At 42.5% G+C, this 14,945-nt stretch overlaps 1 protein-coding gene across 3 annotated transcripts in view; it reads right to left on the reverse strand.

Moving 5' to 3' along the window:
• Positions 1 to 593: 593 nt before the first annotated feature.
• LOC146207202 (1-acyl-sn-glycerol-3-phosphate acyltransferase delta-like) overlaps positions 594 to 14,945 on the reverse strand; it is a 56,420-nt gene continuing 42,068 nt past the window's right edge. For all 3 annotated transcript variants that reach the window (XM_084608517.1, XM_084608555.1, XM_084608584.1), the window contains 3 exons: positions 14,266 to 14,453; positions 9,606 to 9,804; positions 594 to 3,432 (listed from right to left, as the gene is read on the reverse strand). In XM_084608517.1, coding sequence (XP_084464643.1) covers positions 3,272 to 3,432; positions 9,606 to 9,804; positions 14,266 to 14,453 — 548 coding nt within the window. In that variant the 3' untranslated portion in view covers positions 594 to 3,271. The remainder of the gene's footprint in view (positions 3,433 to 9,605; positions 9,805 to 14,265; positions 14,454 to 14,945) is intronic.

Consider the following 14,945-nt stretch of genomic DNA (forward strand, 5'->3'; position numbering starts at 1 on the left):
TAGGAAAAGAAGTAAAGGTAAGAAGTAAAGGTAAGGAACAAAGACGTTCCTAAAGAAGAGAACACGGAAACCCGGAATCAGAAATCAGCAGCTGGAAGGCAACGAGAGAATGCCCAGGTACACAACATAGACAAACATCAACATAGACAAACATTGCAAGATTACAAGCAGTGCAGGAACATATTATACTTCTTTTGGGAAATATCAGAGTGGGCAGCATAACCCTTTTTTGCGTCTAGTGGGAAATGAGCGTTAGTGTTCCTAACTTCCCCTGACCATCTGTTCTTTTTTTCTTTTGCATGTGATTTTGTATTGCTTCAACAGCAAAGACCATATTTGCAGCGACTGCACTTCAATGCGTGGATTAAGGAGCTCATATGCTTGGTTGGTAGCATATCTTGAGCTTATTCAGAAGTTTATATGCTTTTGTGCTTGCCCGCCTCACAGAAATGCAGTTACGAAGCCGTTCGACATATCATACCTCAGTCCAGGCAGGAACTTGACGCACCAGCCATTGCAATTGTTTGGAAGGTCTAGCTTGTAGATGCCGATCAAGATCCTCTTCTGAGCTTCTTAAAACACAAACTACTTGGTCGTGCCTCAGTAATCTGCTTTAATACAAGTGAAAACACATATATTCACTCTTAAACTATGCAAGTGTTAACAGCCTTTAAACTGTGCAAATAAAAATGGAGTTAAAATATAGCACATGTTAAGATAAAGCAGTGCAAACAGCTATTTGGCTTTAATGAACTGCAACAAAATATAGAATACAGTAGAATAGATTTAAAATTTGTGAGTCATCATCAAAAAGCCCAAAGCAGGCTTCTCAGCTTGTGTCTTTACTAGCCAGGACATAACATTTTTCACGAGCAAACAGAAACTCTGTTTATAGGCTAGAATGATACACTCTTTCTGAAACCAATTCCATTCCATTTCTTTTTTTTATATATATTTCCCACCCTTCGACAATAGGGAAAAGGTGCTGCACCTGGCATTCACTCTTCATTATTATTGGCTCCCAATGAGTGCTAGCACAGATGTAGCACAGTGTTAGCCAGTGATGAAAGTGACGAAGTACAAAAATGGCGTCAGCCAATGAAGAAGGGCGCAAAATACACAAGACGGAATCAGTGCAGAAACACTATACTATACTGGCACAGTTCTCCTCAAATAGCCCCATAAAGGATTACACATTCCATTCATTACAACGAAATAGCATGGAACATACCTACAAAACAGCCCAAACAGCCCAATTTATAGTCACAACAATGAAACTTGTACAATACACGCAATTTCAGTACTTCCAACATGAGTGCTTTTATCAAGAATGAATATAAAGCTATTTAAAGAAATTAAATAGACACCAGTAATGTCACATATAAACATAAAATATACACATTCTATACAACGTGAATATTTCAGAATGAACACCACTTAAACATTTATCTAACATCATATTGCAAGTATTATCTGCTTCCATTGTGATGACTTGTGTTATTACATTAATACCAACAGACTGCAGTGCAAGTCAAAGATGCAAGAACCGCAAGAGTTTGCCAAGAACACCTAACACAACAGATCTCAACCTAAAATATTTCAGTAATTCAAGGCTGGCTATACTATTCAGGCTTCATTTAAAGCACTTTGCTCCACCAACTTGACTTGCTCATTTGCATGAAACTGTTCAATTTTGACTCACAATAAGAAATGAGACGGCAGAAACGTTTGGCTATCAGCCCACATTCCTTCCCAACCATATTATTTCTTGCTTTGAATTTTGGAAGCAGCATCACAGCTGATCTACAGGATGGTTCATCACGTCACTTGGCTACATGTGTGTAAAAATACAAGGCGATATATTTTTCCTTTGTACTTGCACAATGACTGACAACCAAGAGAAGGGCAACAGCACATACGCATGTATGCATACACAGAGTACATGCAACTAACTACTTCCAATTGCTATATAACTAGTTTGCTCAAAAGTATATCAGTCACTTTAGTTTTCTCAATGTAGCCAACAACAGAACTGAGATAATAAGCTAGGCAACACAGGCAATTTTTGCACTAAACAACAAAGTAAAGCATGTGCAAATTACTAAATGCCAGTGAAATCAGAGCAAAAGCCACCTTATGTGAAAGGATTATTAAGTTAAGCATTAACACAAATGAGCTTATAGCAGCAAAATGTAAGCTTTACACTGGACAGCATAGAGTTTTTTTCCTTTTTACAAACACTACAAAAATCAGCACAATACTTGCAGGAGAATGGTGAACCTGTAATTTTTCAACGACAGGGTTGTATCAGGTTCTTTTCTCAAACCACATAAAGATAGGATACAGTAATGCCATTAATTAACTAGTGGTGCTGTGTAAAGGAATGAATTATTCCAAACATAAGACTTGCTCCAAGCAAACAACTGGCATATCACAGCTAACAGGCGATCAAGGAAAGGTCACTGAAATCTCTTCACTATTGACAGGGCGTAGCAGTTGGCAAAAAGAATGTGCTACACGAAATGTAAAAAAAATAAAGGATAAGGAAGGTCAACGCGCCTTGTGAAGTGGTGAAAAACAAGTTTTTAAATGAGATACAAGTTTCAAAATTCATGACAAACACTAAATTTCAATATATAAAAAAAAAACTCAGTTGGCAAGGGAGCAATTCCTTAGAAGTGCAATTAATAACGAAAAAAAAATAGCCCTTTAATAAGTATTCACCATAAGAAGGTCAATGCATACATGCTCCCATGCAACTCAGCTCAAGATAGGTTAGCGAATTTCCACAGACAGTGCAACTCATAATCGTATGAGACTATTGGATAAAGGGGAAAAAGGAAGGGAGCTGAAATCTGCCAGAGGAACATGCAGAAACCAGCAGTGGCTAGCATTCCTCCTCATGCACCTGCTCCAGGTGTTGAGTACCCTGCTAGCAGCAGAAAACGGGTGGTGCTATTCCTCCTAAATGCACACTGATGTTGCAAACACATTGTGCATGAAATCATGGGATGTATTAAGGAAGGAATGGTATATAAGTTACTAAAATATGCAGGAGTTCATAATCAACACTGCATGCGACGGCACTAGTATCAGTGCAATTCTCACAAAATAAGCTCAACACAGAAAGACAAAAGAGGCAATGAAACTAGAGTGACAGTGGAGCACACCAAAGCACCACAGCAGATAACCGCGGTATTGTATGCACACTGCATGGGTGACATACATTTCACAAGGAAGAGAGAGAGACAGTCTTTGATGAAAAGTCACCTCAGGATGAACTTCTGATGACAGGCTCCTTTCTTGTAGCGGCATCGCCATTTTCCCGTGGCTTGTCACCGTCACCGTGTGAAGAAGTGCTACCTGTAGTCCCATATTTGGAGCTCTTCTTTATCTCTGACAAGCCAACCATCCAGTGAAGAATGGACAGCACTGCAAAAATGAGACCAAGGCAACAGAACAATGACTCTGGTGGATCATTTGTATCAACTTAAAACGCTCAGGCTGGACTGCTGCCTCACACAACACAAAAACTGATTTCTGGATGCACTCAGCTACGAGCCAATGTTGTGCGAGCACGAGGCTCAGGCTCAGAAGCTACGAGGAACAGCTTGTGGTGTTCCAGCGACATGTCATATCGCTGCGAAAGGGTCAATTTCCAGCTGGGCCAAATAGGGAATGCTGACCAGACTCCCGTGTACCTCGACATGCCGTCGGCACTCACAGTGAACGAAAAAGACGGCAAGCAGGTTTGTGTCCGATCGACAGGGAATGAGGAGACGCAGGTTACCGTAATGCTGGCCTGCACTGCGGGTGGCCACAAGCTTCCCCCCTATGTTGTGTTCAAATGGAAGACGCTGCCTAAAGGTGAGAAGCTACCAAAAAATGTTGTCGTCCCGTGTCAGGACAAAATTTGGATGGACGAGACATTAGTACTTGACTGGGTCAAGTCTGTGTGGTGGCGGCGGCCTGGAGCACTGCTGGGGTTCAGATCACTGCTCGTATTAGATGCCTTCCGCTGCCGCCTGGCTGACTCGGTGAAGAGACTACTGCGCGAATCGCGCACCGAACTCATCGTGATTCCGGGAAGGATTACGTCCCAGTTACATCCGCTAGACGTTTGTATTAACAAACCATTTAAGGATGCTATCAAGCGGTGCTACCAGGAGTGGATGAGGTAGGGAGACCCCGAAGCAACTGCTTCTGGGCGACTGAAACGGGCCTCTCCAGCAATCATTTGTAGCTGGATCGCGGATGCTTGGGCCACCATTCCTGAGAAGCTTCTTTCCCGCTCTTTTAAGAAATGCAGCCTCTCCAATGCACTCGATGAGACAGAAGACAACTTCTTATGGGAAGATATGTCTGACAAAGGACTTTCTGAAGAAAGTTCGACAGACGACGATTGCCCATGAAATGAAGAGCGCGAAATGCTGTGAAAATAAAGGCTTTCAAAAAATTTCCCTCGCTCGCATTATACGCGGGTGAAAACTTTTCTTCTCGTTTTGCTACCCCTAAATTGTAACTCGTATTATACGTGGGTCCTGGGTCTATGAAAGTTTATTTCCATCTTTACTGGCACTGTCCTTAGCTGATACCAATATTAAAAGTCGTATCATAAATCAATCTTAGTTTTCCAAGATACCCTATAGCTTCCTTGGGAAAAAAATTACAGAGGTGGAAAATTTTCCAGTTTTTGCTGTTCTGCAAAAGGTGCAAGTTTGCAAAGTGCTGCATGCATGCTAAAGTTTTGCCAAACATCAGTGCTTCCTCATTACAACTATGCAACTTGCACTCTTAGAAACACTACAAAACACTCCTTTTTGTTGCTTCAGTTTTGGGGGGGAAATTACGAACTTTGCTCCAGAAACTGCGCAATAAAAAAATAAGTCAATTTTCAGCCCTAATGTGTTTCAAACCACAAGAAATTCAAAATCAGAAAAAATGGGCATTTTTATTTGGAAGAAAACAAAAAAAACCCTTGAATTTTTATTGCAATCGCCCTAGGCAATCCTCAATACTTTGTAATAAAAGACACCAGAAAAGTGCCGCATTATGCTGCAGAATCATAAAAATAAATGGTTACTTTGCCCATATCAGCCAAGCCATTCACAAATATATTTTCTTGTTCTGTTTAAGACTAACAAAGCTCCTCTCATTTGCATCCTTCCAGCCTGGTAGCCTTTAGTACCACTGCGAAGCATGGCGCTCGCTGCAGCTTTCACTGTCATGTGCACCAATTAGCTGATGTGAACAAAGAAACCATCACCGACATATCGGCCTGCAGCTACAATGGTGCTGTCGAGTAACAGCCCCAACTGCATTCATTCACTCAAAACACAGTAAGAGAAGCATGATCATAGCGCATGAAGATGCTAATCGTGATGTTTTTTTTTTTATTTCACGAGCTTTCTTTGAAGCTGAAAAAACAAACAGTATAGTACATGAGAGGCTTTCCTTACAAGTATAATGGAATCATGGCGTCTGAAGGTGCACTCCAACTTTGTAGATCCCATTTATTGCTTAAAATGAACATTTAGTAATTTATAACCTCAATAATTTAATCTATTTATTTCAAACAGTCAGCCCCTAACATTGTATCTTATAGCCATCGGATCAAATCAACTGGGGCACAAGGCATATTCATGAATCATTATAATGGAATCATAGTTTGTCCAAGCTAACTACAACCGAAGTACACAGGGCTCAGAAAAAAATGGAGATGACCCACAAAACAATTCACTGATACTGCTCGAGAAGGAATGCTTCGAAAGTGCATGCAACATTTCTCTAGTGAAACCAGCTTAGAAATACAATGAAGTTGGGAAAAAAGCTTGCATTATATTTGTGCGAACATAATTTTGACCTTCAGGCGTTGTTTAGTACAAAATGACAATGCACAGAGCACTTCAATTTTAGCAGTTTACCTTCATTTAAAAGGGTGTCTAGCAAACCACTATTTTCAAAATCCCCGATTTTTCCAGGTTTTCCCCGATTATTTCAGGTCAAATTCCCTGACAAGTGAAGAGGCTCAAAAATGTAGCTGCTGATGATAATGAGCACAGACGAATAACTCGCAACAAAAAAGTTATTAGTTGTATTCTGCAGTTTACAATAGTGAAAGGCTGTTATAGTGTCAATAGCAGGTAAAAATGTCGCAAGTTGACTGAAAATTGTACTGATGCCAGCCTCAGCAGAGCTCTCTGATACAGTCGAACCTGGATATATCGAACTCGAAGGAGATCGCGAAATAGTTCGATATACAGAAATCGGCTTGTGACGGCACTTACGATGCGAAAAAACAACACCGTATTTGTCGCGTAATCAACCCACTCGCATAATGAACCCACCGTCCACTTTTGCACCAGAGAACTTGGAAAAAAAGAAAAGCGTTAAGGCCAGCTCGCTCCCATGCAAGCAATTGAGCGATCTCAACGACGAGCGGCAGCGACAGAGTGACTTGTTGGAACTGCGTCCCTCTCGCTGCTAGAGTCACAGCGGCAGCTCAAAACAAGGTTTCTGTGTCGCCGTGGCAGAAATCACGAGCGTTTTCACTTGCATGTCGATGGCGCGCGCCACTCCGTTTCGGTCGTCTTATCCACAGCTCATTTCTTGGCAACGTGCCAAGATGCTGCGCAATGATAACGTCACAGCATGTTTATCTTTTGATAGCTCCTGCGGTAGTGGCGAGCGAACTTGGCAGAGTGCCCGTTATGACTTGATTGCACAAGCCTGGCTCGATTTATCATGCCGCGCTCGAGGCATCACATTCCACAAAATCACTGAAAGCGTGATAGCTGCAAATGCCATTTGAAGCGAACAATGCTAAAAGCCAGTGTCATGATCGCAGCTGACCACGTGCTTTTGTCAATTCATACAAGCAAGCATTTACAACTCCCGCAAAAAAAAAAAAAAAAAAAAAAAAACTGCCGCTTCTTAACGCGGCGCGTACACCACAACGATAACAATAAACCACTCTTGAAAAAAAAAAAAACTGCCGCTTCTTAACGCCGCGCGTACACCACAACGATAACAATAAACCACTCTCGAAAAAAAAAAAAAAAGAAGAGAGAGAGATCTGCCGCTTCTTAACGTCCGCAGGCGCCATAGCCATGCCAGCCGCCGCGTGCAGAGGGTTCACAACACACGCTCGAGAAAGTGTCCGACATTCTGTCTGAAAACGGGCTGAGCTGGCTTGGTGCATGCGTAGCGCGTGCTACTGTGAACGAAGGCCGGGAAAGAAGGAGAGAGATAGCTCGGCAAAAGAATGGGCACACCCTTGCGCTTCACTCTATCGTGTTTTTCCCTTCTCGTTCCCACCGGTTCTCTCTGGTTCATTCACGCACATGGCTTGCAACAACACGTGCTGGTGCGCGGGAAACGATAACCGCTAATGCGCGCAGCGTTGCCCTAAACCAGCCGTCGCCGAACTGTCCCCTCTCATCCCCTCGGCGCGTGGCCTGAAAACGTCACCGCGGCAAATGGCAAGGGTGATGCGATCGTCTTTGGAGAAGGCACACTTTCCAGGGCATGATGCGGAGTTCGATATGTCGAACGACCGGTGAAATTGAGTTCGATATATGACGCGGCTTTCCTGTAAAAACTATCATGTCTAAAATTTTATACAATACACGAAACGAAAGCTAAATAGATTCACTTTTTAGGCGTATAACTTTGAATATGAAGTTATTGGTCATAACAGAATATAATTTCCTCAAAACCAGATTCTAGAAAAAAATTTCGCAAAACTTGACGAAATGCACTTGTAAATGAAACAAGAAAAAATTTTTTTTTTAATATTTCGATATACAAAATGCAGAGCATTGTATTGGCCACTCCCTGTAAAAAAATAAAAGTTCAGCATTGAATAGTGTTCTTGACGCAAAATGAGCAATCAACGAGGGCCGCTGCAGAGCGCCATGCTGTAACGGATGCTCGGTTCCCTTCTTGGGCAGAACGCCACTCCCCGTTTTGCGGGAGGCAAGATATCGTACCCAAATGATGTTGACACCTTGGAAATGAGATAAATGACACTAGAAACACAAACAAAACATCCAGAGTATGTGAACTAATCCAGAGCGGTCCCATACGCATGCAAAACAGGCCAACAAAGTGTGGCCGCCGATGTTCCGGGCTGGTTTCCATCGTCATTGGGGTAAGAACTGAATTCTGACGATAAAGCAGCATCTTCAGTCACTGCTGCTTGGGTCAGTGATAAAATTGGTCGTAGACAGTGCAGAATCGTCAAATTTTCGACATTTCGAAGCGCGCGTCGTCAACACAGATGCCGCCGTCCCCGCATGCGACTCCGACGCTGCCACGTGCTCGGAGCGTGTAAAAAACTAGCCACCTCGCGGGAAAAAATGTAAACAGTAATAAAATCTCAGCTCCCCTCTAGGCCTCAGGTCATCCTCATGAATAAAGGTTTATGATCGAATGAATGACTTCAGTTACCCGACTACACGTTAGATGGCGTATCATCATCATCATCATTATTGACGCGAAAATAACCGAAATTTGCACGCGAAGTCATCGTTAGCAGGTCGGAGTGCGGCTGTCGGTGCTCCGGACTGATTTCAGTCCTTAGCGGGGTCGAAACTGAATTCTGATGATAATTGGCAATAAATTCAGAGTCGCTTCTGCTTGGGTCATCAATGAAATCAGTCGTAGACAGTGCGTAGTTGTCAGATTTGCGAAGTTTCAAAGCGCACGGCGTAGGCGCGGATGCCGTCATTCTCGCATGCTACCGAGACGTTTCCGCGTGTTCGGAGAGCGCTCAAAAATAGACACTTCGCGGGAAAAATGTAAACAGCATCAAAATCAACTTCGGTTATTCGACTACACACTAGATAGCATAGCTTGTCCGTCAGTGACGCAGAAGGGTTCAAAATCGACGCGGGAAGTCATCGTTAGCGGACTAACTATGCTCAATGGCCGCAGTAGGGAAAGAGTTAAGCAATTTTGTCGCGCACACGAAGCGCGGAACCTGCGGCGAGATTGCGAAAATGTGAGCGGTCAACCACTGGAGTGTCACAACGGACCTAAGCTGTAGCTCAGCTGTAGCTCGGCTCGCCAATCGCTTTTGCGCTGGCTGCTGCCGGCGCGACTATTCCTGCTTTTTGTCACGTACTACTCTCACGCAGCGCTTCCGCATATTTTATTGAGTACCCAACTCAAGTGCGTATTGGTTCTTCTATTGTGGCAGCACAGTCATGCGCTGACGTCAAAGTAATATATCGCGCCTCACCTTGCGGCGCGGCCACAGTGGGGGCCGCGCGCTCAACACACAAAAAAAAGAAAGAAACAATATCTGCATGAATAACATACTCGCTGTGCACAAACTTAAAATGAAAATGCACTGCAGAATATATTGTGCGATTTTCCCTGCTGACATTTCCCTGATTATTCCCGGTGCATAAAATTTCCCCGACAATTCCCAGTTTTCCTGTTTGCTAGACACCCTGTTTAAGTGCAACCAACTTCAATCCCGGTTAGTTGGGATCAGCAGGGCAAACGACGTAACCACTGGGGTGCCACAATGAGCACTGATCAATATCAGAAACCACAAACATGGCTGCCAAGTACGGAGAGAGGACAAAGACACTCACGCAGGGCAATGAATGTGGAGAAAGTCACCACGGTGAATGTGCTGCCGCTGGTGAGCACTGCATGGAAGGTGCACAGGCAGGGCACCGCAATGACAGTGCTCCAGACACACAGCACCAGCAGAGGCCAGATGCGCACAGGCAGCTCTCTCGAGGTACCAGGGAACCTGCCAGTCTGGAGGTAGTCGTCCATCTCTTTGTCCTGCATCACGCACAGAGACGTCGAAGGTGACTCTCCCTTGAGCTGTACCTGACCGCTACAGTCGCTCGTAAACTGGCATTTGAAAAGCACATGTCAGGATCCTCAAACTCATGAGGTAATTCTGTAGCTTCTAAAAAGTAATCCTGATAAAATGGACAGTCACTGACAAGCATAATAGTCTTGGGCCACATGCTTGTGAGACTGCTTCCTAAGAGTTCAAAAATTTGGTGTTTTCAAAAAAACAATCATCATCATTTCATCATTTATTAACCCTTAAAGGCCCCTGTTGGGGTATTACATAAGAGGGGAACGTAAACAAAAATAGGTACAGAGAAAAGGTCAATGTAAATACAACAAGGTAAACCAAACATAAAAAGAAGCACAGAACGTGCTAGTCATGAACAAGGGCTATAAACATAATAAGCTTGTACGGTGAAGCAAAACCGTTGGGACAGAGGCTAATAGCACACCATCTTGACAAGCACACACTAAGCACATCTTGAGCACAAAAAGATGAACAATAGATGATAAACAGAGGTGGTGACATTTGTCTGATGTGGCAGTGCAACGCTCGGAGGCACACACATGAACATCATGCCACAATCCATGAGGTAAGCAATTCAGTCTAGTAATTATCATTACCTGCTGATAATTCGATAGCATTAGACACCCTAAGTTAACGCACGCCAACGCAACTCGGGTAGTTGGTTCAAATCTCTTCATGTGATTTTCTGCATGCCTGTGAGATGGTGCCAGAGGTAGGAAACTCTCGCTAGTTCCGGTTTTAACTAATTCAGCACACCTGATGACTGAAGGAAACTGATGTTTATAAAGGAATGACTCCTTGCGAATGCATGCACAGCAAGATGTGGCAATGACCAAGATGTCCAAGGTGTCGCCATACAGAAATACTCCTTTTTTTGCCAGTGGTGGTTCAAATCATGCACGATGATGAAATTTAACTCAATAAGCTTCCGTCCGGCTGCTGTGCAAGAAATTAGCGCTAGTGTCTTAAATGGGAGACAACTGCTTCTATGGAAGTTTCCTGCCCCTGATGGTGTCTCGAAGCGACCTTTACTATGTCAGTAAAGTGGCCACGCATTAAAGCTTGGCCTTGCATGTGCAAATGCCCGCATGCTCTTGCTTTCAGACTGACTTTGCACACATATGGGAGCTGATGAAGACGATATCCAGGGTAAAGTGCGAAAGACTGACAGTTAAACACAATAGATTTTAGGCTATGGTGATGGTGTAGTGGTGCAAAGCAGTAGCCAGCAACACTTATCTGTTTATGCCGCTGCAGGTTCAAAAGCTATTCGTGGCCAAAAACAATGTTGCGTTATGTGCTTTATTTTATTACGAGCCAGTCGCACAGTATATGTCCTCTGCATCAGCCAATCAAGATTTACTAGGGTGCCGGGAAAATTAAATCGAGTTTCTGCTCCAATGTGGGCTTCTATTTTGTCACAAAAAAAAAAACTTTCAAAGCAAAGCACAGGAAATACCCAGTCATCCTCATTTCTTTCCATTCCACAAAAGACAATCCATTCAAAAGAGTAGCTCAGGGGTTGTCAAACTGGACTGCACAAAACCAGTGCATTCCTTGAAGCCCTCCTAAGGTTTCCCATGCACCTCTCCACCTTCCCTTCTGCACTGTTTAAAAGATAATGACAATGTCCTGGCTGGTCTTTATTTTTCAGCGTTTACTTCAAATGGCAGCTGCTGGGTTTCTCTCATTCCTTCTAAATCAAAACATATTCCTGAATCAAAGAGGAACAGACACATTCCCCGAGTCCAAAATGAAGCTGTTGTGCACTCTTGAACTTGCCACCTTGACATCTTTTTGCCTTTTGATGCCAGTGTCAACCTACCGTATAAACCTCTCTTGCTGTGCGCAGAAAAGTGTCACGTCATGGTTCTTTTACCTGGTTTTAATGGTTTTAGGTTCACCTTTACAACTGTTCCTTGTTAATTTTTCTTTTCACATGATTCTTTTAGCTGATTTTAATGATTTTAGGTTCACCTTTACAACTATTTCTTGTTTTTCCACCCAGTTTTTTCACATGATTCTTTTAGCTGGTTTTAATCTTCACCTAAATAATTGTACCCTCTTTTCCGTTTACCCCTGTTGTCTTTTCGCAAAAGCTTTTTCCTCCTTTAATTTTCACCGTTTCTTTTCATCTTTGTCAAATTTTTCACGCCACCGTTGTTTTTCCATACACCTATACATTGTTTCATAGCCTTTCCAAAACTTTTTTATTTCTTCTGGTTTAAACTCCGTCTGATTGTGATTTGCCTTTTTGGAACATGGCGTCTGAGTGCTAGACCTTTTATCTTGCAATCTGCAATATGTTTTCTCATAGTGTGAATGAAGTTTACGAAAAAATTTTACCGTCTTATGTTTATCACACCTCGTGTTAAAGCTAGCAGTGGTTGCGCGCCTGAGTTCCCTCATGTATATAGCATGTGCTTTCGTTCTCCAATAAACAGTTGGAAGTCTGCACCCGTGTTGTCTTGTTTGTGTTCCTTCGCCTATTGTCCCGTTTTTTTGCGCAGTTTACATTTTGATACACAAGATATTGTAGCTGCAAATGACGCTGATGTGTTTAAGGTGAAATTATCACTATATTATGGTCTACCATAAAATCATTTGTTTCATTTCTTTACGAATATTGTGTATCTAGCTCTGTTCCTTTTTTGTGTGTATATGTTTCATTTAGAGCCTTCTGCCATCATACCCATTTTGTTGCTCAATGTTTCTACAAATGGTTCAATATGTTTGCGTTTACTTGCTACTTTTTTTTACTGCTTTTTGTGAATTTATTCATCTTATTGTTGTTATTCTTAATTACTGTATGTGTCACTTTTTGGAAACATGTATTTTCTTGCAGCCAGTTCTTTTTTTTTTTTTTTTTGTTCGCAATCATTATCAAGTTTTGTAGACATGTGTATGTATGTGTTACCTTTTATTTATCAGTTTGATTTTATATTTTTGTCCCACTCCCCTCAATGCCCTGGGGGCCATGAGGGTATCGAAAATAAATAAATAAACCGATGTGGGAATACCTTACACTGAAGTGAAAAAATAATTGCCGAAGCGCATATATTTACAATATCGGCTGTCTTCGTGCACCATTGGAGCTACGATATCACTCTGAACTTTCAGAAGAATCTTTGGAAGATGAGTCTTTTTTGCTTGCACCCTCCCACAGTGCGTTATTTTGTCCATCAAGTGTGTTGCTTACGCACCTTTTGTTGAAAGGTTTAACGCGAAACGCTAATTTTGTCCATGCCAATAATGCACAGTTTTTTCAGAAACGCCAAACTGTCGCTGAGCGAGCGGCCATGTTGTCGTTCGCTTCGGCGAACATCAAATATTTTTTTTTTCTGGAAAGCCTGTAAACTGCTTCCACATAACACTATTTATTGTTAACGAGGAATTAAATACTTTCTATACGTCGAACGAAAGAGTGCACCCGAAGGCAAATACGCGAGGGACTTGAAAAGAAAACATTGAAGCAACTGCAGGACATCGATATGGAAGGAGGCTATAATAGAACTGCTGAAGTGGAGGAGGTACCCGTGAGCTGGAGACGTATGCCAAGAACGCTTTAATGGCTGCATTTTTAGCTCCTATTATCTGTCACAGTTCCATCCACCAAGGCAAAACAACGGCAAGAAGTGCACTAGCAACTATTACAGGAGCTTTTTTTAATTGGTCATGTGTTGTTACCCAACAACTGAATTCAAAATAACATCAGATTAAGGGGTACTCACAGTAAGCAATATTTTTATTTACTACATCCAATAACGACATTGCTAAAACACTAGATTGCTAGTTTGAGACAGGTTCAAGTATGTACACCCTGAGAATGCAATCTCCTTCATAAGCGATTGTACCATAGTGCATATATCTTTCTTTATTTTTTATTTTTGCCTACCCTGTCCTTTCTGCCTGTTTACCGCTTCCTTACCATCCCTTTATTTCCGCCGCTCCAGTTCAGGTGCTTCAAGATATCAGATAGCAGATACCGAAGCTGGCAAACATCTTTTCCTTTCATTTTGATATCTAATGCTAATAAATGACTACATACTATTACTACTCGTAACCGACAGGAGCAAGCATTGAGGACAGAAGAAGAGCAAAAGCAACAACGCCTTCAAAAACGACAAGTGAGAGCTTTGAACCTCGAAGAACAATGCGAACAAGAATGCCTTCGAAAGCAATGAGTGAGAGTGCCTACTTCGGCTGTCAACAGCTAGTGAGAACAAGAACGCCTTTGCATGGTACGGGCGAGAGCCCCCGACAGGAGGGCCAGCTTTACCTTGCTTTTTTTTTCAAGAAAGCATCAACTTTTATTCTGGATTATATGGCAATTTGATGCTCGCACATCTTCAGGTGCCAGGCATATCTAAAACATGCTTAATGTTACCTGTGAACAAAACCTAGAGCTGACATACCTTTTCAACATAAAGGTCATAGAGGAACTTGGTGCATTCTTCGTCGGAGTCGATTGAAACATTGTCGAGGGGTACCCTTCGGAAATAAAGGTCGGCCAAAAATGGTCGGCCATTGAGGACCGATTTGATGGTTGGGGGGTTGGGCGAGTGCTTGAAACCGAGCTGCACATCATAAACAGCCGAGCAACCTGCATGAACAACAAAAAAAGCTGCAATTTCAACTCGAGATCAAGTTTCTAGGAAAATGTTGAAGTGTTAAGTCCCTGAGCCCTGGCCAGACATGCAAGCGCCATACAATGCATACACAACAAAATGGTGATACAACAGACATTGATTGTTTTACAGAGCACCTGAAGCCTGGCTCCAGCAACAGTGGCATTAACTGTAAGAGGATGAGGAGGAAAAGTCAGAGGATGCAGGTGTGGGGACAATGGAAGCACACTAAAAGCAGGCAACAAAAACATTACTAGCGCACCATGAAAATTTTGAGGCCTCTTAACACTTAAGGGAGCAATGAAATAGTGGTGTGCTTGAATCCATTGAGCATCTATGGAAGTTGATTAAGAAGACGAAATGCAAAGCACAGCAGGAGAGAGTGGCAGGTAAAGTGATCTGCTGTGGCAATAGCTATAAGATTCTGCACTTGCTTCTCCCAAGAAATTCCTTGCTTGAAGTAAGTT

The sequence above is a fragment of the Amblyomma maculatum genome, chromosome 1 (assembly GCF_055883805.1).
Source record: "Amblyomma maculatum isolate TAMU_Amacu chromosome 1, ASM5588380v1, whole genome shotgun sequence".
Lineage (NCBI taxonomy): Eukaryota > Metazoa > Arthropoda > Arachnida > Ixodida > Ixodidae > Amblyomma > Amblyomma maculatum.